This window comes from Pelophylax lessonae (genome assembly GCF_965119305.1).
Source record: "Pelophylax lessonae genome assembly, chromosome: 2".
Classification (NCBI taxonomy): domain Eukaryota; kingdom Metazoa; phylum Chordata; class Amphibia; order Anura; family Ranidae; genus Pelophylax; species Pelophylax lessonae.
The window spans coordinates 22,121,781-22,146,137 of record NC_138769.1 but is presented as its reverse complement, the minus strand read 5'-3'; the positions used below and the strand labels follow the sequence as shown (position 1 = coordinate 22,146,137).

The following is a 24,357-nucleotide window of genomic DNA, read 5'->3' as shown; positions in this document are numbered from 1 at the left end:
CGCTTTGTGATGCTAAGTAATTTGTATTGAATTTTTAAATGATAAACAAGAAAAGCAGAAAAATAGATCCCCTGCAACCAGCATGAATAGATCCCCACAACAACAATAGAGCCCTGCAACAAAATACCCCCACAGCAACAATCGATCTACCCCAGGAACAATAGAACCCCATCAGAAACAACAGATCAACCAGCATCCAGGAACAATAGAACCTTCCCTTAACAGTAGATCCCCAGCAACAATAGATCCTCTGCAATTAACTACATCCAGAGCAACAATAGATCTTCCCCAGGAATAATAGACTCCCGCCAGCAACAATAGATTTTTCAGCAGCCAGGTACATTAGATCCCTGACTCAACAGTAGATTCCTCCCAGCAACGATTGGCCCCTACCAACATAATAGATCCCCTTATCAACAATAGAACCCCCCCTCAACAATAGATACCTCCAATGACAATAAGGCTCCATTCACACCTGAGCGTATCGTTTTCAGGCATTTTTTGGGTGTTTTTCAGGCATTTTTTCAGGAATTTTTTGCAGGTGTTTGGAGGCAGGCATTGACATCTACCAAAAACGCTTGTAATCTGCCAAAAAAGCTCATGTACTTTTTTTGAGCTTTAAGCGTTTTGCTTCAGGTGACAAAAACGCTTATATGTGAACAGGGGCCATTGAAATGAATGGAATTTTGCTTGTTGGGCGTCTTCGAGACTTCAGAGATGAGCATTTTACGAGCTTAAAAATGCTCAGTTATGAACAGGGCCAAAATCCCCCAACAGTCAACATCAATAGACCCTCCAGTACATCCAAACACCCCTTCTCATTACATAAATTTAATGTTGGAGGTGCCGGAAATTCATTCCTCCGCATTCCCCCTGAAGAAAAAACCTGTTTCTTATATTCCTAACCTTTCCTATTCTGGAATGTGCACACTTTTGCTAGTTATATTTGACCTTTACTTTTAGCAATCATCATCGTGGACATTAAAGTGCATCTAAATCTCTCTGGATAATTTAGAGATCAGTGATGAAATCTTATACAGATCATTCTGGTATGTGTGTATTAAGATCACTTAGTTCTGATAAAGTTCTAAGCCCTGATGAAAGGGGAGTGGTTTGACCCCCAAAACCCCCAATGTTGGCTGTTTTATGTAATTATGCTGTGAACCATTAAAGCAATATGAAAATCTTTCACCATTTGGTTTGGTGTTCCTGTTGTACTCTTGTGCTTTGAATAGTGACATATGGCGGACACAAAGTTGAAATGGACAAATTGTACAACCACAGCGTACTTTAGATGTCATGTGCCTTCATCAACAAAATATAGCTAGGTGATACCAGAAAAAGTAGACATGACCACACATGGGGCAGAAAAGTATACAGAGTAGACCTCTCCTAGTGGAACTCACCCTACACCACATACAAAGCTATGACTCTGTATATTTTTCTTTTCAACCAACCTCACCTTGGGTGTTCCTACAAGCCTACTCCATTGATCTTTTTACTGCTTGTCTGTTGTGTAATATCTGCATGCTACAGCCATAGCAAATCCTTGTCAGGACGTCTTTTAACTCCATCTGTATTATTTTCCAGGTGAACCGGGAGGGGGAAAAACATGCAGAGGATATTGAGGATCCTAATGCTTACAGGTAAACTTGATTTAGAACATATGTGGAACTCTAGGGTTCCTCCTGAGGTTGCTAGGGGTTCCTTGAGCAATGACCAATTTCTGGCTCTCAGAAAAGTTCCCAATGACACCATTGTTCCTTTTAGCTTTCTGTAAGGGGTTTATTCTTCCAAATGATGACAAGAGTAAGGAGCATCCTTCCCACTGACTCAGTGGTGTATTTTGGTTTTGTGCTGCCCCAGGCAAGACTAAAATTGGGCGCCCCCTTTCCCCCTCCTATGTAAATTTGCCCCACTCCTTCCTTTTTAACGGATGTTACTCCTTCCAAAATTGAAGGGCTCCAAGTGCCAGCATGAACCCCTGAGATCTCTTGAAAGGAGGGGGGGTGGGTGAGGGAGAGAGAGAGAGGGGGTGGGTGAGGGAGGGAAGGAGAGGGGGGGGAGAGAGAGAAGGGGGGTGAGAGAGAGGGGGGGGATGAGAGAGAGAGGGGGGCGGTGACAGAGAGAGAGGATGAGAGAGAGAGAAAGAGGGGGTGAGAGAGAGAAAGAGAGGGGGGTGAGAGAAGAGGGGTTGAGAGAGAGGGGGAGAGAGAGAGGGGTGAGTAAATGACAGAGAGGATGGGGGGGTGAGAGAGAGAGAGGTGGGAGAGGCGGCTCTAGCAACCAGTGGCCAAAAGAGTCTCAGGTGGAGGTAGGGCGGCTTTTTTGCTGCCCCCCCTGCAAAGTGCCGCCCTAGGCCTGGGCCTTGTTGGCCTAGGCCAAAATACAGCACTGCACTGACTGTCACACTAATGTGTCATGAGTTGTAGATTTTTAGCAGGGATTCCCCCGACGCCAGAAATTTATTTCAAGGGTTCCTCTGTGTTGAAATGGTTGAGAAAGGCTGTTCTAAATATTCATGAGTAATGAGGTGCATGTTAATTCTTTACTTAAACTGCTTACCTTATTTCTAGATATGCTGGGTCACTGATCCTTTCATTTCAAATCCAACATGAATTTGGGCTTTACGTTTTGGAAATGGTTGGGGAATGTTTTGAAACTCTGTTGAGGTTTTATAGCTTCCTGTGCCTTCGTATTTTTGCTTTGACATAGAGTGAAACTACCCGACAAAGGTAGCCTAAGCCCTTGACTGAGGTTCTGTTCCACTGTTCTGTTCAAACTAAAAGTTTTGTCTGAATTTGGACTTTAATTTTTAAGGGGAAGTGTCTTGGCTATGTCACAGCCCGAGGTGTTGGACTAAAGCCTCAACAGACTTTATTTTAGTCCACCAGTGACAGGACTTGCTGGATTCATTGGCTGCTGCCAGGCCGCACATTGAGACCTGAGGTTTCTCCAAAAGAAACACAAAACCCCCTATCACTTCAACAAAATGGTGACCATATGCACACAGACACCGACTCCATGTTGCATAAATGTAAATGAGATTAGTAAAAGATGGTTTCTCCACCCGTAGAGAACTCCTCAAACGCGTTTTGCCCTTTGGTCTCTACGATTAAGCTCCGAAAAGGTGAATAACGGGAGCTGAAGCCATCTTTTACCCATCTTGTTTACATTTATGCAGCAGGGAGTTGCTACCTGTTTGCAGATGGCCACCATTTTGTTGAAGTCTACTGAAGCCTGAAAAGCTGATTCTGTCTGTTTTGTAACCAGTCTTTTCACATGCTAATACGACTGACAGAGTTTTGGAGGGACATTTGAGCGGTACTATTTTCATTGCTTTGGGCTACATATACACGTATACCTCCATATTTCCAAGACTACTGGGTCACCATAACATGGATTTTAAAGGAACACACCTCTGAGGACCACTCTGTTTCTTCTCCAGCATAGAGAATGCCACACAGAAGCGCCAGCAGGATCTTCTCATGAAACAAGCTGAGGAGAAGAAGGCCAGGAAGCGTCAAGAGCTGGCCCAGATGAGAAAAGAGTTTCAAAAACTTCTGAGACAGAATGCCGAGCTGCCAAAACACATGCAGATGGGAAGAGCCGTATGTATCCTTGAGTATATATCCTACATCAGGGGTCTCTAAACTTTCTAAGCAAAGGGCCAGTTTACTGTCCTTCAGGCTTTAGGGGGGCTGAACTGTGGCCAGTAGGAGTAGAAAATACCCTAGCATCGGTGCCCCATCATTAGATTAAATAGGAGGGAATAATGCACCATTGTTTATATCAATGAGAAGAATAGTGCCCCATTAATACTGTCAGTAGGGGGAATGGTGCTCCATCACTTGTGTCAATTGGTGGAATAGTGCCCCCAGGACCAGGTAAAGGCAAGCAAAGGGCCACATCTGGCCCCTGGGCCACAGATTGGAGACCACTGTTCTACACCATACTGCCTAACTACACCTTATGGATTTTCTCACCAGTATTTAGCCCAAATAGCCATTAAATCAACCTAACATGTTCAAAGCACTCTGGAAGCCTAAACCATGGGGTATCCAAAGATGCATGAAGGTGCCTCTTTCTTTGTCTGTTTTTCACCTCTACTAGCAGTGTGCTAGTTATAAAATTCTCACAGGTTTTACTTTTAATTTTAATAAAAACCGAGGTTACACACCTTTGGAAAAATACAGTACATAGAAGTCATCAAAAAAGTCTTCATACCAGATGTGGCCCTTTACTTACCTTTATCTAGCCCTTGGGGCAATATTCCTCCTACTGATACGAGACACTATTCTGCCAACTGACATCAACAATGGGGCACAATTTCTCCCATTGACACCAACAATAGGGCACTATTCCTCCCAATGATACCAACAATGGGTCACTATTCCTCCACCTAATACCAATTTTGGGGATATTTACTCCCACCGATGCCAGGAAAAATTCCACTCGCTGGCCACAGTTCCGCCTCCCTAAAGTGCGAAGGTCAATAAACTGGCCCTTTGTTCAGAAAGTTTGGTGACCCCTGCCTTATTGAGGTGGGGCAGATGACCCAATTCCTGAATGGATGCACTTATCCGTCTACATTTCTAATTTTTCCATGCTGCAGGAGTTTGAGATGGATCACAGAATCCGCGAGGAAATGGAGCGGCAGAAGTCAGAGAGCGTGCGCACCGCGCTAAAGGAGCTGGCATGGGAGCAAGAGAAACACAACATTGGACTGAAGAAACTGCAAGCCCAGTAAGTAATATGTCAGAACATATAGTGGACTTTAGTCTTAAAGTGGACCTGTCATCAACCTGTGCCATTTATCCTTAACAATGGTGAAAAACGCATAAGCAGGGTTGCCTTCAGAATTTGCACTTTTGTGATGCTTCATACTCTAACAACTGTGTTTCATATCCAAATTTGTGGATGTTTCTTCATTTGCCATCTGATTTTCACACAGCTGCTCTACTAAATTACTGCCAATATAAGATTAACTATTTATATAACAGACTGCATGAGACAAGAGGGGTTAACTTCCTTTTGCTTTGCAAAGGCAGATGTTTTCTAAAAACTTTTATAGATCATTTTTAACATGGCTTTTATCGTTTATAGACCTGGGGGGGGGGCTGCTGCATGTGGTTGACTTCTCTTGGCCTTTCAGAAAGTAGGAGGTAGATAGAAGTATTCAGAGTTTTGGGGGGGGACCAAGTGAGCAGTTGTTTCCCATATGCCAAGGCCTATCCCTAGTATTCTGTAGGCCCTTCTTCCAGTAAAATGGGGGGCACCATGTCAGCATGAGGTGCATTCTGGGCATTCTGTGAGAACTCATGGTGATAATGAAGCAAGAGACAAATGTTGATGGTAAGAGATTTCATCCTGTCTAACCTTGTTGCAGAGTAATGGACAGCAGATAAGAACGATAAGTACAATTCAAGTTTTCCAACATTTGATGTGGAAGCCTCAAATTATTATAGTCACCATAAAAGAGGCTGTGTATTAACAAGAAGTAAGGGTGCATTATTGGCAAGGGAGAGAAAGGAAATGTGGGGTAAGGAGGGAGGGACGTAATTCCCTGGCCTTTAAGGGCAATGGTTATGGGGAGAGATGAAGCAAAGTGTTGTGTTGGGAAGTGAGGGCTCTGGTCACAAGAATTGATGAAGGAAGGTACTTCCAAGGGAAGTGAGGGCCCTGGCCAAGAGGATAGACAAGGAAGGGTATTCCCCTGGGAAGTGAGGACCCTAGTCATAGGAATAGATAAGCTATGGTCCTCCTAATGGAAGTGAGGGCCCTGGTCATCAGGATAGATAACAGAACATGCCACTTTAGGAAGTGAGGGTCATGCTGATGAGGAGAGATGAGGAACGATACTCCCCTGGGATCTAGGGGCCATGGTCATGAGGAGAAGCAAGGAAAGGCACTCCCCTGGGAAATGAGTATCCTGATAATGAGTGAAACAAGGGAACTTTACTGCCCTGGCCATGATAGGAGACATGGAAAATCACTCCTCTGGGAAGTGAGAGCCATAGTTATGAGGAGAGATGAGGGAAGATGTTCCCCCCCAGGAAGTGAGGGCCATGATCATTAGGAGAGACAAGGGAAGGTGATGCCCTGGGAGAGGAGAGCCACGCTCATGAGGAGAGAAGGGGGAATGCGCTTACCTGGCAAGCAAGAGACATGGAAGGTTCTGTCCTGGTATGTGAGGACCATGTCTATCAGGAGAAAAGAGGAAAGGTGTTTGCACTGGGAAGTCAGGGTCATGGTAATGAGGATAGACAAGGGAGGATACTCCCCTGGGAAGTGGTCCCTAGTCATAGGAATAGACAAGCTAGCTATGGTCCTCCCCATTGAAGTGAGTGCCCTGGTCATGAGGATAGATAATGGACCATGCTACTTTAGGGTCATGCTGATGAGGAGAGACAAGAGAAGGTACTCCCCTGGGAAGTGAGGACCATGTTCATGAGGAGAGATGAGGAACAGTATTCTCCTGGGAACTAAGGGCCATGGTCATGAGGAAAAGCAAGGAAAGGTACTCCCCTGGGAAATGAGTACCCTGTTAATGAGTGAAAAGAGGGAACTTTACTGCCCTGGGAAATGAGTTCCATGGTCATGAGAGCAGACAAGGAAAAATACTCCCCTGGGAAGTGAAAGCCATAGTTATGAAGAGAGATGCGGGAAGGTGTTCCCTTAGGAATTGAGGGCCATGATCATTAGAAGTGACAAGGGAACGTGTTGCTCTGGGAGGTGAGAGCCTTGGTCATGAGGAGAGATGGGGAACGCACTTCCCTGGCAAGCAAGAGACATGGAAGGTTCTGTCCTGGTATGCAAGGACCGTGTCCGTCAAGAAAGAAGAGGGAAGGTGTTAAACTGGGAAGTGAGGGTCATGGTAATGAGAGATGAGGGAAGCTGCTTACCAGGGAAGCAAAGGTCCTGGTAATTAAAAGAACTGAAAGAAGGTGCTCCCCTGGGGTATGAACACATTGGTGATTAGTAGATACGAGATAAAGTGCTCCTATGGGAAGCAAAGGTCTTGGCCCTGGTCATCAAAGGAGTTGAATATAGGTGCTTCCCTGGGATGTAAATGCAATGGTCATGAAGGGAGATAAGGAAATGTGTTTTTTCTAGGAATTGGGGGCTCTGGTCATGAGGAGAGATGAGATAAGGTACTTCTCTGGGAAATGAGAGTGGGCTCTGGTTAATGAGGAGAGATGAATGAAGGTGGTTGCATTGGAGGTTAGGGCCATGGTCACTAAGAAGAGATGAGGGAAGGTGCTCCTCTAGGAAGTGAGGGCCGTGGTTATGAAAGAGGTGAGGGAAGGTGTTCCTCTAGGAAGTGAGGGCCGTGGTTATGAAAGAGGTAAGGGAAGGTGCTCTTCTAGGAAGTGAGGGCCGTGGTTATGAAAGAGGTGAGGGAAGGTGCTCCTCTAGAAAGTGAGGGCAGTGGTCATGAAAGAGGTGAGGGAAGGTGCTCCTCTAGGAAGTGAGGGCTGTGGTTATGAAAGAGGTGAGCGAAAGTGCTCTTCTAGGAAGTGAGGGCAGTGGTCATGAAAGAGGTGAGGGAAGGTGCTCCTCTAGGAAGTGAGGGCCGTGGTTATGAAAGAGGTGAGGGAAGGTGCTCCTCTAGGAAGTGAGGGCAGTGGTCATGAAAGAGGTGAGGGAAGGTGCTCCTCTAGGAAGTGAGGGCCGTGGTTATGAAAGAGGTGAGGGAAGGTGCTCCTCTAGGAAGTGAGGGCCATGGTTATGAAAAAGGTGAGGGAAGGTGCTCCTCTAGGAAGTGAGGGTAGTGGTCATGAAAGAGGTGAGGGAAGGTGCTCTTCTAGGAAATGAGGGCTTTGGTCACTAGCAGAAATTACAGATGGTGCTCTATTGGAAAATTAGGGCTTTATTCATGAGGAAAGATGAAGGAAGGTACTCTTCTAGGAAGCGGGTCTCTGGTTATATAGAGAGGAGGGAAGGTGCTACTGTAAAAACTATGTACGAGGATCCGAGAACCAAAGTAGTCCCTAATCTGGGTTTTTAGGGCCTCTCAAGTGGTTTCTTAGTTATGGTCTTGGAATTGAGAATAACAGGGATTGTGAGCCCTGCCCCTGCAAAATATTGACTAAGCTAAAGGAACTAGTGTGACACCTAAAGTCAGCATATGTCCTGCAACAAAAGCCTCATGCTCTCCATGAGTGCAGGGTTGTAAGAGTCATAATGTATACATGTGTTTATGCCTGCCAGAGCACTATCTGCATTGGATTTGTATGTTGTGTCTCTGGAAGTTTCATCCACGTGCTTCATTTTCCTCTTACAATCCAAAAACGTACTGATTGTTTATTGGTTTCTTCTCAAATTCCACCTAATGTGACCATATGAGTGTGTTATGGACATTAGAGGGTAAGGTCCTTTTTGGGGGATGGGGACTAAATGGTTCCATACACTCACACACAAGCTTTATATGATGACTGGAAATAAATGAATAAAACAGCCACATAAGGAGTCTGAATCTGGGTAGATTGGTGGACACATATCAAGTGAGAGGAACAGTAAAGAATAGTCATAGTTGGAAACGATTGAACTAGAATGACGGCTCATTAGAGTGAATAATTTGACAGGCCAAGTGATCTAGTGAGAGACATCTCACTGGTTTGGGGACAGCTGAGTATAAAACTAGGCAGGTGGCCTACCAATGTCTTTCTTCCAGTAAAGGTCTTCATGTTGTATGCCAGGTTTCGGGATAAGGTGGAGTTCGACACAGTGATGGTGCATGCAATCGGCACTGAACACCAAGTATCCACATACAGACTCCTATCTCTTCCAGAGAAAGGCTTCAAGGTGAAGGGGATGATCCTTAAAAGGAGGCCCACCCGATATGACATCTTTCAGAAAGAGGAAATGTCTAAAGAGAACCGGGATTTAGGTGAGAGCTCATTGGGAAATGTTCATATCAAACCCATTATCTGTGGTGGTGCATTTGTTTGTATTTTTCTTTTTCTGTGCATGCTGGACAGCCTTATGGTGAGCTAACAACCACGTATCGTAATTCACGTGTTCACGTCCTGCCTAAGTGTACAGCCTACAGTATATTGTGCAGTTCAGCTTTGGGCAACAAAGAAGGGAGACTAAATAAAGTTGCATTTTTAATTTGCTTGTACTTTGCCTTCCCTGGTCGCTCCCTTACTCGCACATCAACAAGCTAATTAAGAAGTGGTTTAACCTTAAGCTGTGTCGGGGGTTTTTCACTGTCAGGGCAACAAGGATGTCGAACTCCCTTCCACAATGTGTGGTGTCAGCAGGAAGTATTGATAGTTTTTAAAGAGTATTGGACGTGCATCTTAGTGAACACAATATACAGGGATATGGGAAATGATTATCGACATGAACACACATACAACAAGTCCACAGGTCAGACTGGTGTCTTTATTCAACCTTGCCAACTATGTAACTATGTCAATTTGGAAGTAAAGCCATTCTTTTTTCATTACATACCTTATTTTAGACTCAGTAACATCATCATTAACTCTTGGTGCTTCTCTTTGCAATGCAGGCAGATCATTACTGGTGCTTTCTGTAAATATCCTCTAAGACTCCATTCACACGTGTGCAACTTGTCATGCAACTTTGGACATCAAAGTTTCACGACAAGTCGTTCCCCATGTTTTCCAATGAGAACTATTCATATATGCGTGACTTAAATTTGTAGCAACTTCAGAGTAGTTCATGCACTACTTTGGTCTGACATCCATGCACCTTGAGGGCCATAGACGTCAATGTAACTCTCAAAAGTTGCATGAAAGTCATACCTGAATGCTTTACAATGCAACTTGTGTGCAACAGATGTCCATTATCACTGGTCAAAGCCAAAGTCGTATGCATGTTGCACCCATCTAATGCCCAGTACACACGATCAGAAAATCGGGCGACGTTCCATCCGTTATTTTTCGTATTCTAGCAGCTCTCAATAATATTCGCTAACGGGAGAGGTTACTCACGATACGAATTTTCTCGGACGATAATTCTTAGCTTCCGGTATGCGTAACCACGCTGTAGCGTGTGAGAGGAAAATGATGTCTACTGCTCATGCGCTGTCTACTGCTCACCATTTTTTTCGGACGAACAACATACTGATAATATGATTATCGTACGATGTGTTATAATACGATCAAAATTTTTATGCTTGCACGACCGGATAATATCGGGTGAACTGTCGTGATCGCCTCTCGTAAGCTGTGTACTAACGATCCGATTATCGTCCGATCCTTTCACAAGCGTTAATTTTCGTCCGATTTTCGGATCGTGTGTACGGGCCATAAAGCTGCGTCAAATTTGCAGCAAAGTTGCACACCAATGTTGGTGCAAATTTGGAGTCCTACAAGTGTGAATGGAGCCTAAAGAGCCCTCAGCCCTGATGCAAGGTGTGTGGGCTGGCTCTTAGGAGGAGTTATGCAAAAATGGATGGTTGGACACTTCTAGACAGCTGCATGCAAACCGCCCACATGTGATACTGAGCCTCCATGATTGAAAGAACTAAAATCCAATGAATTCAAGGGGCAGGCCAGGAACAGTCAGGCTGGGGAGGAAAGGGCTAGAATGGGTTCTCAACCTGTGGCCCTCCAGCTGTTGCAGAACTACAAGTCCTATCATACCTCTGCCTTTGAGAGTTATGCTTGTAACTGTCAGCCTTACAATGCCTCATTGGACTTGTTGTTCTGCAACACCTGGAGGGCCACAGGTTGAGCACCCATGGGCTAGATTATACCAGACATCCTTCAGCCAGGAAATGAGGCAGTATCTGGCTTGCTACATGTGCGCATGTGTTTATATTACTGACGTTCTGCACCTGCAATGGCCTTATTGTACTAGAAGGTACTGGACCCTTGGTGTGGCAGTGTACCTTGGGTGTCTCCCCTCACCCACTCCCCCCCCCCCCCCCAATATACTCATGGGACAGTTAATAATCCTGGCTTTTTTGTGTTTATATGTCATAGCAGCGCCCGATGTCGGGGTCAGGAGTGTTGTGGCGGCGGGTGCAGACCCCAGTCTTGGGGCCCGGAAGCAGGACCAGCAACAGAGGTCGCAGTGGGCATGGAAGAGGTCTGAAGGTCAAGTAGAAAGAATTCGTAAAGTCATAGAAAAGGCTGAGAAGGCCAAATCGAAGATTTCCCAGAGGAAGCAAGAATGGGATAAGCTGTGAGTTCTGTTTCTGAAGACAGTCTGAGTATAATTCGCTACTTCCAGGACACTGCGGGCACTTCATACTAAAGCCGACCATACGCTAGCAGATTTTCAAACAAACGTTTCGTAGAAATAAACACAGCACATTCGTTGACTTGACAAAGTACGTCTCTTAAGCCCCGTACACACGTACCGATTGTAGGCCGTAAATATTCGGCCGATGACCAATCTGCCGATTGTAGGCTTGTTAGTATGATGCTTCCGACAGCCGACAGCGCATTTTCGGCCGAACAGAATCTGTCGTGCAGACTTTAAAATTTTTGTTGGCCGTCACCAGAACGGTCGATTGTTCGTCAGCCAGTACAGAATTCGGCCGACAAACAGCAGATTAGCAAGACTGGGCATGCTCAGAAAAGAAAAAACACACGGAAAGTTAACCATCACATGACATCACTTCTGCAGTCGGCTGTTGTTGGCCTACAAAATTCGTGTGCAGTCTTTTGCACTTTTCAGCCGACAGGACAGCACCGGACAAAAGACGGCCGATCGTTCGGCCGACATTCGGTACATGTGTACGGGGCTTTAGGGTTAATTGCTTGTTTAGTCTAGGGGAGTGCCTCTTCTCCCCTAGCTACACTTACTGGTGAATGTGCTTCAAGGAAATAAAGACCAAGGACAAAAATATATAACAGAATACATATTGCCCTAAATTTATGAAGAAGTTTGATTTTTTTATTGGATGTGTTTTATAGTAGAAAGTAAAAAATATTGCTTGTTTTTTTTTTAATTCTTTGTGTTTTTCAGTTTCAGTCCAATGGTGATCAAATACCACTAAAAGAAAACTCTATTTGTGGGAAAAAAATTATAAAAATTTCATGTACAGCGTTGCAGGGCTGCAAAATTGTCAAAGTAACGTAGTACAAAAAGCAAAAAATGGCCTGGCCATAAAAGGGAGGTAAATCTTTTGGAGGTCAAGTGGTTAACCCCTAGGCGCTGACAGTGCGCAAATATGCGGCCTGTCGGCGGGTGGGTCTTGGCGCCATGTGGCTGCTCTGTGCACTCCCAGCTAACGGAAAGCTAGGAGCGAGCGGGAGCTTTCCGATCATGTGATCGCTGTGACAGCCAATCACAGTGGTCACATGATCATAAAGCCCATCCCGCCTTCCCGCATCTAAAACCTCTTAAACCTCCGGGAGGTGCCGGCGCAAAAGAGGGTCAGCATGCTTATGCGGGTGCTACCTGGGGGTCCTAGTGGACAACAGGCTTGGCAGTGGCAAGCCGCTGCAAGCAAAGCCAACTGAATACTGGGATGTATAAAAAAGGGGATTCACTCCAGAAATAAAGAGATTGTTCTCCCGCTCTACAAGACTCTGGTCCGGCCACATCTGGAGTATTCCGTCCAGTTCTGGGCACCGGTCCTCAGGAAGGATGTGCTAGAACTGGAGAGAATCCAGAGAAGGGCAACAAAAATAATTAGGGGAATGGAGGGCATCGGCTATGAGGAAAGGCTACAAGCACTGAACTTATTCTCTCTGGAGAAGAGACGATTGAGGGGGGATATGATATCAATGTACAAATACTGTACTGGTGACCCTAGCATAATGAACACACTTTTTAGAGAAAGGAAATACAATAAGACACGTGGCCACTCACTAAAACTAGAGGAAAAACGGTTTAACATTAAAATACGTAAGGGGTTCTTCACTGTCAGAGCAGTAAGGATGTGGAATTCTCTTCCACAAGCAGTGGTATCAGCAGGGAGCATTGATAGTTTCAAAAACGATTTAGATGGGCACCTTAGAGACCACAACATACAGGGGTATACAATGTACAACATACAGGGGTATACAATGTACAACATACAGGGGTATACAATGTACAACATACAGGGGTATAAAATGTACAACATACTGGGGTATACAATGTACAACCTACAGGGGTATAAAATGTACAACATACAGGGGTATAAAATGTACAACATACTGGGGTATACAGTGTACAACATACAGGGGTATACAATGTACGGTCAACAGCAAACACACACACACATCGTAGGTTGAACTGGATGGACGGATGTCTTTTTTCAACCTCACAAACTATGTAACTATGTATTAAAGTGTTACTAAACCCAGGAGCCTGCATTCACTATGTAACTACCTTCTGTCAGCAAACTCTCAATGTTAGACTGACAGCATGACCTACTTACACCGCTGGCCCTCCCTCTTGGAATCTGTACTTAAATCATGTTTATTGTATTTAAAGAATACATAACTGGGTTTGTTGGTGAATTCTTGTTATCTGTTCAGGATTAGTACACTGATCACATCTATAATGTTCTAGCTTTACAGGAGCATCAGAATGACAACCTTATTGTTCCTCTCCAGATATAAGACTAAACCCAGCGAGGACTACGAGGATCCTCAGGATGTTCTTGCAATAAAAAACGCCAAAGAAAACATGGGGGACTTTAAACTGAAGACGGCGGGGGACTACACGGTCCCAGAACATCTGCGTATCAATGCGGAGCAGAAGAGGAACGAGCTGGCGATGCTGGAGAGTATTGTACGTATATCATTGGTGCCTGACCTACTGCCATATGCGGCTCCTCGGTACTTGTTGTGGGCCTCTTGGACCCCAGCAGTCAGATACGGGAGCATTGATTTATAAACAGGCTGTAATGGCGAGGGTTTCTTAAAGCCTTATTTAAATTGTCCCAAATCTTGGTCTCCTGCTGCTCATGCCCATTCTTCAAGCACTCCAGTACCATATTTTCTTTCTCTTGCTATTTCATCTCTGATAGGCTTAACCACTTAAGCCCCAGCCCTATTTCGGACACTTTTTGTTTACAAGTTAAAATCAGCATTTTTTCCTAGAAAACTACTTAGAACCCCCAAACATTATATATATATATATATATATATATATATATTTATTTTTTTTTAGCAAAGACTCTGGAGAATAAAATGGCGGTCATTGCAATATTTTTTGTCACGCGGTATTTGCGCAGCGGTCTTTAAAACGCCATTTGTTTGGAAAAATTACGAAAAATCATATTTCACTGCATTTAAAAAAACTAAACAGTAAAGTTGGCCCATTTTTTTTGTATATTGTGAAAGATGATGTCACGCCGAGTAAATAGATACCCAACATGTTACGGTTTAAAATTGCGCACACCCGTGGGATGGCGACAAACTACGGTCAATAGAAATCTCAATAGGCGACGCTTTAAAAATTTTTAACGGTTACCAGTTTAGAGTTAGAGTGTAGCTCTTTTTTAAAATTATTGCTCACTCTCTGGCGATCACAGCGATACCTCACATGTGTGGTTTGAACAGCGATTTCATTCGCGGCTCGACTTCCATATGCGTTTTCTTTCATGCGCGAGCTCAGAGCTATTTTATTAAATTTTTTTTATCTTCATCACAGGTTTAAAAAAAAAATAAAAAATCTGATCACTTTTATTGCTGTCACAAGCAATGTAAACATCCCTTGTGACACCAACATGCAGTGACAGGTACTCTTTATGGAGGGATCTAGGGTCTAAAAGACCCCAAACCCCTCCACTACACTTCCATGTATTCAAAACGCCGAAAATGGCATTTTTGAATACATTCACTTTTTGAAACTGCCGCCTTTAGCGGCAGAGTAACCCGGACGTGACGTCATGGACGCCGCCTCCGGGTTACGTCATCGGAGACCCGATAGAAGCCGCTTTCCGGCTTTGATCGGGACTCCATCCAGCCGGCGGACGTGCCGGCTGGGTGATCGGGCCTCCCGGTGGGACGGGAGACCCGGGCAAAGCCGCGGAAGGCGGCAGGAGGGGGGGACGTCCCCTCCCGCTCGCCGGGGTAACGACCGAGCGGCTCCCGAGCCGCATCGGTCAATACTACTGGAAAGCCGACCGCCGACTCTAAACAATGGTACCGGGGTGATGTCTCTAGCTAGAGGCATCACACCGGTATAACACCGCAAAGTTTGCCGACGTAAATATACGTTATTTTGCGGTAAGTGGTTAATACATATGTAGCACCAGTGGTGGCTGGTGAATGAAAATATGGGGGGGCGGCAAAACCAACACCCCCCCCTCCGGCGGGACGGCCCGCAATCAAATCTACCTCCTCCCAGCCAGACAGCCAGCATCCTTACCTGCTCCTTCCCTAAGCTGGTGTGAGTCTCCTCCGGCCGTACGACTCCTGCCTCTTCCTGGCCAATGGCCAGTTAAATCGCTTCTCTTTTCAGCCAATCAGGAAAGGGGTCTTACGACCCGCTTCCTGATTGGCTGGGAGGAAAATCAGTGTGATATTAGCGAATATTCATTCGCTATATCATTCGCCATGTTTTTTCCCCACACAAATAGAGCTTTCTTTTGGTTGTATTTGATCACCTCTGCATTTATTGTTTGCACTTTAAACAAAAAAAGGCCGACAATTTTGAAAAATATATATATATATATTTTTAGGCTCCTTTTCCTTTATTTTCACCTGGTCATCTACCCAGTAAGTCTGTTGTTTGTTTACAAGCTGTCCTGCAGATGTAGCAGTTAAGACAAACCTATTAAAACTGACAGGGGTGCTTACAATGATCAGATTTTATTTATTTAGGTAAAACCTTTATCCCAAAACGAAAAAAAAAAAAAAACTGCTGTAATTGCCTTTGAAGTGTGAGCTAGTTTGGTTTCAATTTGTATTTGTATCTAAAACGTCTAGTCCAGGGGTCTCCAAACTGCGGCCCGAGGGCCAGATGTGGCCCTTTGCTAGTCTTTATCTGGCCCTCGGGGGCACTATTCCTCCCACTGATAGGAGACACTATTCTTATAATTCTTCCACTGATACCAATGATGGGATACTATTCCCCCTACTAATAGGGACACTGCTCCTTTCTCCTATTCACCACCAAACCTGAGGCCATATTTATTCTCATTGATGCCGAGCCCGGGACATTTACTGCCCCTGCGGGCCACAATCCGGCCCTCCTAAAGTCTGAAGGATAATAAACTGGCCCTTTGTTTAAAATATTTGGAGACCCCTGGTCTAGTCCATCTAACACCCCCATCCCCCCCACCCCCAAGACAATGCTGCTGTCCAAAGGTGCCCCCTGTGCTCCTTCATCCAGAGTGGGGGCTCTCCAATACAGGAGGTGTGGTAGTGGCCAGATCACCAGGGGAAAACAGAGGGGAAAAAAGCCTAAAAAAAAGAAAACGAATGCAGCCAGCACATCTAATGTTTGGTAAGCTGCAACAAATTACATTTTTGCTTTTGGGTTTAATACTAATTTAAAGCCAAAGTTTAATCTGCTATGATTTTGATCTCACCGGTTCTTTCCTTTATCTCCTCTGTCCATCCTACCATAGAGCGGCCTGACAATTTTTTATTTTTGTGCCTTCATACAGATCCATGGGCAAAAGTCGGCCATGAACCGCTCCATCTTAGAGCTGCGAGATTTCAAGGTGGAGACCATAGAACAAATGAAGAGTTTAGTGGTGGAGCTGAAAGTCATCCAGTCCATGCTGGACCCTTCCAAACATCTCCCCATCCCCAAAGTCCCATCCATGCACCCCGATGAGATTCCGGAGAGGAAGTTCCAGTATGACAGCGAGACCCTCCAAAAATTCAAACAGGAGCAAGCGAGGCAGGTCCAGGCCCCGCGGATGATGGAAGGAGGGGGATTCGGAGCCTTTGAGGGGTTTGGTGGGCAGCAGCAAGCTGCAGTTAAGCAGGCCTGGTCTTCAAGGCCATCCACCACAACGACCGTCAGGTCCTACCGTGCCGGGTCTGTGCATGCGGAGGATACAGAACTGTCCGAGCTGGAGAAGGAGATGATTCGGGTTGAGGAAATCCAAAATCTCTACAGGCAGAAAAATATCATCAAACAGGTACATTGACCCATCATAACCAATAGGGGGGAACATACTGTGTACAAAAAGATTAAAGGAACACATTGAAAAGACATCAGATCTCTAAAGGGGAAACGTCATGCTGGATATCTATACTCATATGGTCTGTGTAATGTGTTAGGATCTATACTGGTATGGACTGGGTAATGTGTTAGGATCTATACTGGTATGGACTGGGTAATGTGTTAGGATCTATACTGGTATGGTCTGGGTAATGTGTTAGGATCTATACTGGTATGGACTGGGTAATGTGTTAGGATCTATACTGGTATGGATTGGGTAATGTGTTAGGATCTATACTGGTATGGACTGGGTAATGTGTTAGGATCTATACTTGTATGGACTGGGTAATGTGTTAGGATCTGTACTGGTATGGGCTGGGTAATGTGTTAGGATCTATACTGGTATGGACTGGGTAATGTGTTAGGATCTATACTGGTATGGACTGGGTAATGTGTTAGGATCTGTACTGGTATGGGCTGTGTAATGTGTTAGGATCTATACAGGTATGGACTGGGTAATGTGTTAGGATCTATACTGGTATGGACTGGGTAATGTGTTAGGATCTATACTGGTATGGACTGGGTAGTGTGTTAGGATCTATACTGATATGGACTGGGTAATGTGTTAGGATCTATACTGGTATGGACTGGGTAATGTGTTAGGATCTATACTGATATGGACTGGGTAGTGTGTTAGGATCTATACTGGTATGGACTGGGTAATGTGTTAGGATCTATACTGGCATATACTGGGTAATGTGTTCGGATCTATACTGGTATGGACTGGGTAATGTGTTAGGATCTATACTGATATGGACTGGGTAGTGTGTTAGGATCTATACAGGTATGGACTGGGTAATGTGTTAGGATCTATACTGGCATATACTGGGTAATGTGTTCGGATCTATACAGGTATGGACTGGGTAATGTGTTAGGATCTATACTGGCATATACTGGGTAATGTGTTCGGATCTATACTGGTATGGACTAGGTAATGTGTTAGGATCTATACTGGTATGGACTAGGTAATGTGTTAGGATCTATACATGCTCTTGAGACTGTGCTGGGAGACACAGCAAACCTTCTGGCAATGACACATAGTGATGTGCCATCCTGGAGGAGTGCCTGTGCAACTTCTATAGGGTCCAGGTATGGCCTCATGCTACCAGTAGTGACCTCAACCCGATAGAACACTTTTGGGATGAATTAGAGCAGAGACTGCCAGCCAGGCCTTCTCGTCTAACATCAGCTTCTGGAAGAATGGTCAAACAGTCCCATAGACACTCCTAAACCTTGTGGACAGCCTTCCCAGAAGAGTTGAAGCTGTTAGAGCTGCAAAGGGTGGGCCAACTCAATATTGAACCCTACGGACTAAGACTGGGATGCCAATAACCACTTCAGCCCCGGAAGGTTTTACCCCCTCAATGACCAGGCCATCTTTTGTAAAACGGCACTGCATTACTTTAACTGACAATTGCGCGGTCCTGTGATGCTATATCCAATAAAATTTATGTCCCCCCCCCCCCCCCCTACAAATAGAGCTTTCTTTTCGTGGTATTTGATCACCTCTGCGATCCTTCTTTTTTTTTTTTTACGCTATAAACAAAAAAGGAGCGACAATTTAAAAAAAAATAAAAAATACAAGATATTTTTTACTTTCTGCTATAAAAGACATTTAATAAAAAATGCAAAAAAAAAATAAAATTTCTTCATCAATTTAGGCCAATTTGTATTCTGCTACATATTTATGATATAAAATCCCAATAAGCGTATATTGATTGGTTTGCGCAAAAGTTATTCCATCTCCAAACTATGGGATAGATTTATGGACTTTTTATTTTTTTACTATTAATGGTGGCGGTCAACGATTTTTAGTGGGACTGTGACATTGCAGCGACAAATCTGACATTAAGTGGGCACCAGTGACACCAATACAGTAAACAAAATGCACTGTCATTGTATAAGCCCTGGTTCACATCAGTGCGATGACAGACATTGCATGTGATTCGGAGCGCACTGCTCTATAAATCACATGCGATGTCTGTGCGATGCAAATTCAGCCATACAGATTGTGTGGCTGAATCTGCATCAGATTCAGACACAACTCGCACAGGACCCTTTTTTGGATCCACAGCAGAATCGGATTGCATGGGTGTTCACACCCATGCGATCCGATTCATGTCCGAACAGAAAGTTCGCACTGCAATATGCAAACTGATTCCGGGGTGTCGTTAACTTTGTATTGACACCCCCAGCAATTTGCATATGGCAGTGTGAACTGCCTGCGATTTGAATGCGATGCGGGAACCTGCAGTGGATTCTCAGACTTCCCGCATCGCATATATGTGAACCGGCACTAAATGACACTGGCAAGGAAGGGGCTAACATCAGGGGGCGATCAAAGGGTCAAATGTGTTCCTAGGGAGTACATTCTAACTGTGTGGGGGAGTGGAAGCACTAGATGAAAACAGAGATCCATGTTTCTGCTTAGAAGAAACACAAGATCTCTATTTTCCTCTGTGAAAGAACATAGGCAGACCGCCATTCTGCCTCTCCTCGGAACGATTGGCAGGTCCTGGCGGCCATTGCCAGACCCGCTGATTGGCTCCTGCGTGCGCGCCTCAGATCTCCTACACAAAATCAAGTACATGGATGTGATTTTGCGCAGGCGAGCCGCACTGCCACGGTATAAATGCGGCAGGCGGTCCGGAAGTGGTTAAAGTTCATGTGCGTGTAAAGGCAGGCGCCCCAATACTTTTAGTAATATAGTGTATGTGTGTGTGTGTATATATATATATATATATGTGTATGTGTGTGTGTGTGTGTATATATATATATATATATATATATATATATATATGTGTGTGTGTGTGTGTATATATATATATATATATATATGTGTGTGTGTGTGTGTATATATATATATATATATATATATATATATATATAAATGAATCGAGCGATTATCGAGTCGATTATCGAGGGCCGATATGCACTTTCCCCGATATATCGGAATCGGTCCCTGAGGTTGCCGATATTGCCGATATTTCGGGAAAGTGCTTGTATCGGAGTGATCCCTGCAGCTAGAGGCATCACCCCGGTACCGACGTCCAAAGCCGACGGTCGGCTGTCTTGTAATGACAACCGATGCGGCTGAGGAGCCGCTTGGCTGTCATTACAAGGAGCGGGAGGGGATATCCCCTATATATATATATATATATATATATATAAGAAAACATTAAAGGCAAAGTGTAACTTGCTTCCTTTTTCTGTTTTCATGACATACCTTATTTTAGACCCAATGATGTCATCGCTGCGTCTTTTTGCTTCTCTATGCAATGCACAATTATAGGCTGATCAACCGAAAGATGTATAAATACAGAATTCTTGTGTTGAACTGGACCCAATAATTTAGGCGACATACTTTTTTGCATTCAGATAAATGAGCTGGTGATTAGTTTTGATGCCGAGCTCCGCCTCCTGCGACACAAGAAGCTTCAGCTGGACGTACAAATGAAAATGGCCGACCTCCGACACATCACTCTTTTCGAGGAGCTGATGCTGCTGAAGGAATATGAGAAGAGAGAAGACATTCTGCAGGAGAAGGTCAGCGACCGAGTCTCTGAGCTGGAAGAGATGAAGGTGAGTGGAAGGTGAAGTGACGGCACTAATTATATAGAGCAGGGTCAGCCACGGAGGTGAACTGTGACCACACTGAGTATACATACGGTAGCTAAAGTAAGTCAGGGAGGTGAACAGTGACCACACTGGTTATACAGAGCTAAGGTAAGTCAGGGAGGTGAACTGTGACCACACTGGTTATACAGAGCTAAGGTAAGTCAGGGAGGTGAACTGTGACCACACTGAGTATACAGAGCTAAGGTAAGTCAGGGAGGTGAACTGTGACCACACTGGTTATATTGAGCTAAGACCGGCCAGGGAGGTTAACCATGACCACACTGGTTATACAGAGCTAATGTAAGTCAGGGATTTGAAAAGTGACCACACTGGTTATACCGAGCTAAGACCGGCCAGGGAGGTTAACAGTGACCGCACTGCTTATATTGAGCTAAGACCGACCAGCAAGGTGAACAGTGACCACACTGGTTATACAGAGCTAAGACTGGCCAGGGAGGTTAACAGTGACCGCACTGGTTAAATTGAGCTAAGACTGGCTAGGGAGGTGAAGAGTGACCACACTGGTTATATTGAGCTAAGACCGGCCAGAGAGGTTAACAGTGACCACACTGGTTATACAGAGCTAAGACTGGCCAGGAAGGTGAACATTGACCGCACTGGTTATACAGAGCTAAAGTCAACCAGGAAGGTGAACAGTGAACACACTGATTATACAGAGCTAAGACCGGCCAGGGAGGTGAAGAGTGACCACACTGGTTATATTGAGCTAAGACTGGCCAGGAAGGTGAACTGTGACCACACTGGTTATACAGAGCTAAGGTAAGTCAGGGAGGTGAAAAGTGACTGCACTGGTTTTAATGAGCCAAGACCAGCCAGGGAGGTTAACAGTGACCGCACTGGTTATACAGAGCTAAAGTCAACCAGGGAGGTGAAGAGTGACCGCACTGGTTATACAGAGCTAAGGTTTAGCCAGGGATGTGAACAGTGACTGCACTGGTTATACAGAGCTAAGACCGGCCAGGGAGGTAAAAAGTGACTGCACTGGTTATACAGAGCTAAGGTTTATCCAGAGATGTGAACAGTGACCACACTGGGTATACAGAGCTAAGGTTTAGCCAGGGAGGTGAAGAGTGACCACACTGGTTATACAGAGCTAAGGTCAACCAGGGATGTGACCAGTGACCGCACTGGTTATACAGAGCTAAGACCAGCCAGACAAGGGAACAGATTTCTTTGGCATTGCACATGGACTTTCTTTGGTTTCTCCATAGAGGAAGTCTGAGGATTATCTGCAACAGCTGGAGACGAAGAAGAAGGACATTGTGAAGCTTCAGGAGAAAGAAAAGACCCTACATGTCACCTTCCAGACCTCACTGGGCGAGAACAACAAATTTGCCACTTTTCTCACCAAAGTCTTTAAGAAGAAAATCAAACGCACCAAAAGGAAGGAAGTGACGGGGGACGAAGGTTTGTAGGAGTGTCAGCTCATTATAGGATAAACAAGACTCATTGCCGGGTTGGTAAACTCAGTGCTTCCATAGCTAGGATCTAGAACATGGGTGTCCAAACTTTCTAAACAAAAGGGCCAGCTTACTGTCCTTCAAACTTTAATGGGCTGATTGTGTCTAGTGGGAGTAGAAAATGCATCAGGCTTGGTGGTCAGTGGGAGTTAAAAAAACGACATTGCACCTGTGGTCAATAGGAGGAGGAATACTGCCCAATCCTTGGTTTCAGTGGAAGGAATAGTGCCTGATCATTGGTGTCAGTAGAAGGAATAGTGTCCATTGTTGGTGTCAGTGGGAGAAAAAACGTCCCATCATTGGTGTCAGTGGGAGGAATAGTGCCCCATCATTGGTGTCAGTGGGAGGAATAGTGCCCCATCATTGGTATCAGTGGAAGGAATAGTGCCCCATCATTGGTATCAGTGGGAGGAATAGTGTCTCATCATTGGTGTCCTTGGGAGGACTAGTGCCTCATCATTGGTGTCAGTGGGAGGAATAGTGTCCCATCATTGGTGTCAGTGGGAGGAATAGTGCCCCATCATTGGTGTCAGTGGGAGGAATAGTGCCCCATCATTGGTATCAGTGGAAGGAATATTGTCCCATCATTGGTGTCAATGGGAGGAATAGTGTCTCATCATTGGTGTCCTTGGGAGGAATAGTGTCTCATCATTGGTGTCAATGGGAGGAATAGTGCCCCATCATTGGTATCAGTGGGAGGAATAGTGTCCCATCATTGGTGTCAATGGGAGGAATAGTACCCCATCATTGGTGTCAGTGGGAGGAATAGTGCCCCATTATTGGTGTCAGTGGGAGGAATAGTGTCACATCATTGGTGCCAGTGGGAGGAATAGTGTCCCATCATTGGTGTTAGTGGGAGGAATAGTGCCCCATCATTGGTGTCAGTGGAAGGAATAGTGCCCCATCATTGGTATCAGTGGGAGGAATAGTGTCCCCTCATTGGTGTCAATGGGAGGAATAGTACCCCATCATTGGTGTCAGTGGGAGGAATAGTGCCCCATTATTGGTCCTAGAACGACAGCCGGGGTTCCACTGGGACCTGGACTCTCTGACTATACAGTATATTGTGGTTTGTCGGGGGCCCCCTAGTGGACTCCTTATAGAATGCACTCCAGAGAGGGAACCCAGATGTTCTGATGTGATCTTGTACTGTATATGTGCACAGCACAACTCTGCTTTATCCTGGGGTTAATGTATTCTGTGTTTAATCCTTAGAGGAGGATGAAGAAAGCGATGAAGAGTCTGATGAGGAGTCGACTTATGAAAGCGATGAGCAGGAATCGGATTCAGAGGACGGTGTCTTTGATGATTCCATTTGTCCTGACAGTGAGTCATTTCTGTCTTTCCATTTGTCAGCAGGGCCATCTTAATAGCGTCATGGGCCTCTGGGCAAAGTAATGTACTGGGGCCCCTACCAGCATGCCCCAATTTATGCACCTACTCTCAAGAATTAAAGTATAAATACTTAATAGAATTAAACATATATTTATTAGTACTGTCAATAAAATGTATTTTAAACAATAAGAAAACATACCATAAATGAAAGACTAATCAACACAAAGGGCACAGCATAGGGGGGGGGATCAGGAGGGCACAGTACTGGGATCAGGAGGGCACAGTACTGGGATCAGGGGGGCACAGTACTGGGATCAGGAGGGTACAGTACTGGGATCAGGAGGGCACAGTACTGGGATCAGGAGGGCACAGTACTGGGATCAGGAGGGCAGGGCCAGGACAAGGGCTGGGTGGAAGGCAGGGCTGCCCTGGGCACTGTGGTATCAGGTGAGGTGAGGGGGCACCACAAGGAGCTTGGGGGGGGGGGGGATTTATGTTTGAAGGAGGCAGCAGGGGGGTAAGTATTGTTCTAGGAGGGGAACTTGTACTTTTACTCAAGTATGGGTTTCGAGTACTTTATACAACTCTGGGATTTATGCATTTAGGCTAAGGGGTAATCATGCAGATTAGTGCTCAGTGTTTTTGTGGGGGGATTTTTGTTGACACATAATGCTCATACATCTTGGGGGGAGGGGGGGCAGTTTTGTATGTTCACCCTGGGCTCTAGGTGTCCCAGCACTGCAGGAGGGCACAGTACAGGTTCCGGGGCACTGCCTGGGACACGGCCATCCCGAGACAGCTTAGTAAAAAGAGTGACTGT

At 45.1% G+C, this 24,357-nt stretch overlaps 1 protein-coding gene across 1 annotated transcript in view; it reads left to right on the top strand.

Annotated features, from left to right (window-relative positions):
- Nucleotides 1-24,357, top strand: part of CFAP44 (cilia and flagella associated protein 44) — a 118,952-nt gene that overhangs the window by 74,969 nt on the left and 19,626 nt on the right. The window contains exons 20-29 of the mRNA XM_082245470.1: nt 1,591-1,646; nt 3,449-3,611; nt 4,616-4,746; nt 8,703-8,893; nt 10,965-11,163; nt 13,533-13,710; nt 16,538-17,020; nt 20,482-20,685; nt 21,954-22,149; nt 23,418-23,528. Coding sequence (XP_082101596.1) covers nt 1,591-1,646; nt 3,449-3,611; nt 4,616-4,746; nt 8,703-8,893; nt 10,965-11,163; nt 13,533-13,710; nt 16,538-17,020; nt 20,482-20,685; nt 21,954-22,149; nt 23,418-23,528 — 1,912 coding nt within the window. The remainder of the gene's footprint in view (nt 1-1,590; nt 1,647-3,448; nt 3,612-4,615; nt 4,747-8,702; nt 8,894-10,964; nt 11,164-13,532; nt 13,711-16,537; nt 17,021-20,481; nt 20,686-21,953; nt 22,150-23,417; nt 23,529-24,357) is intronic.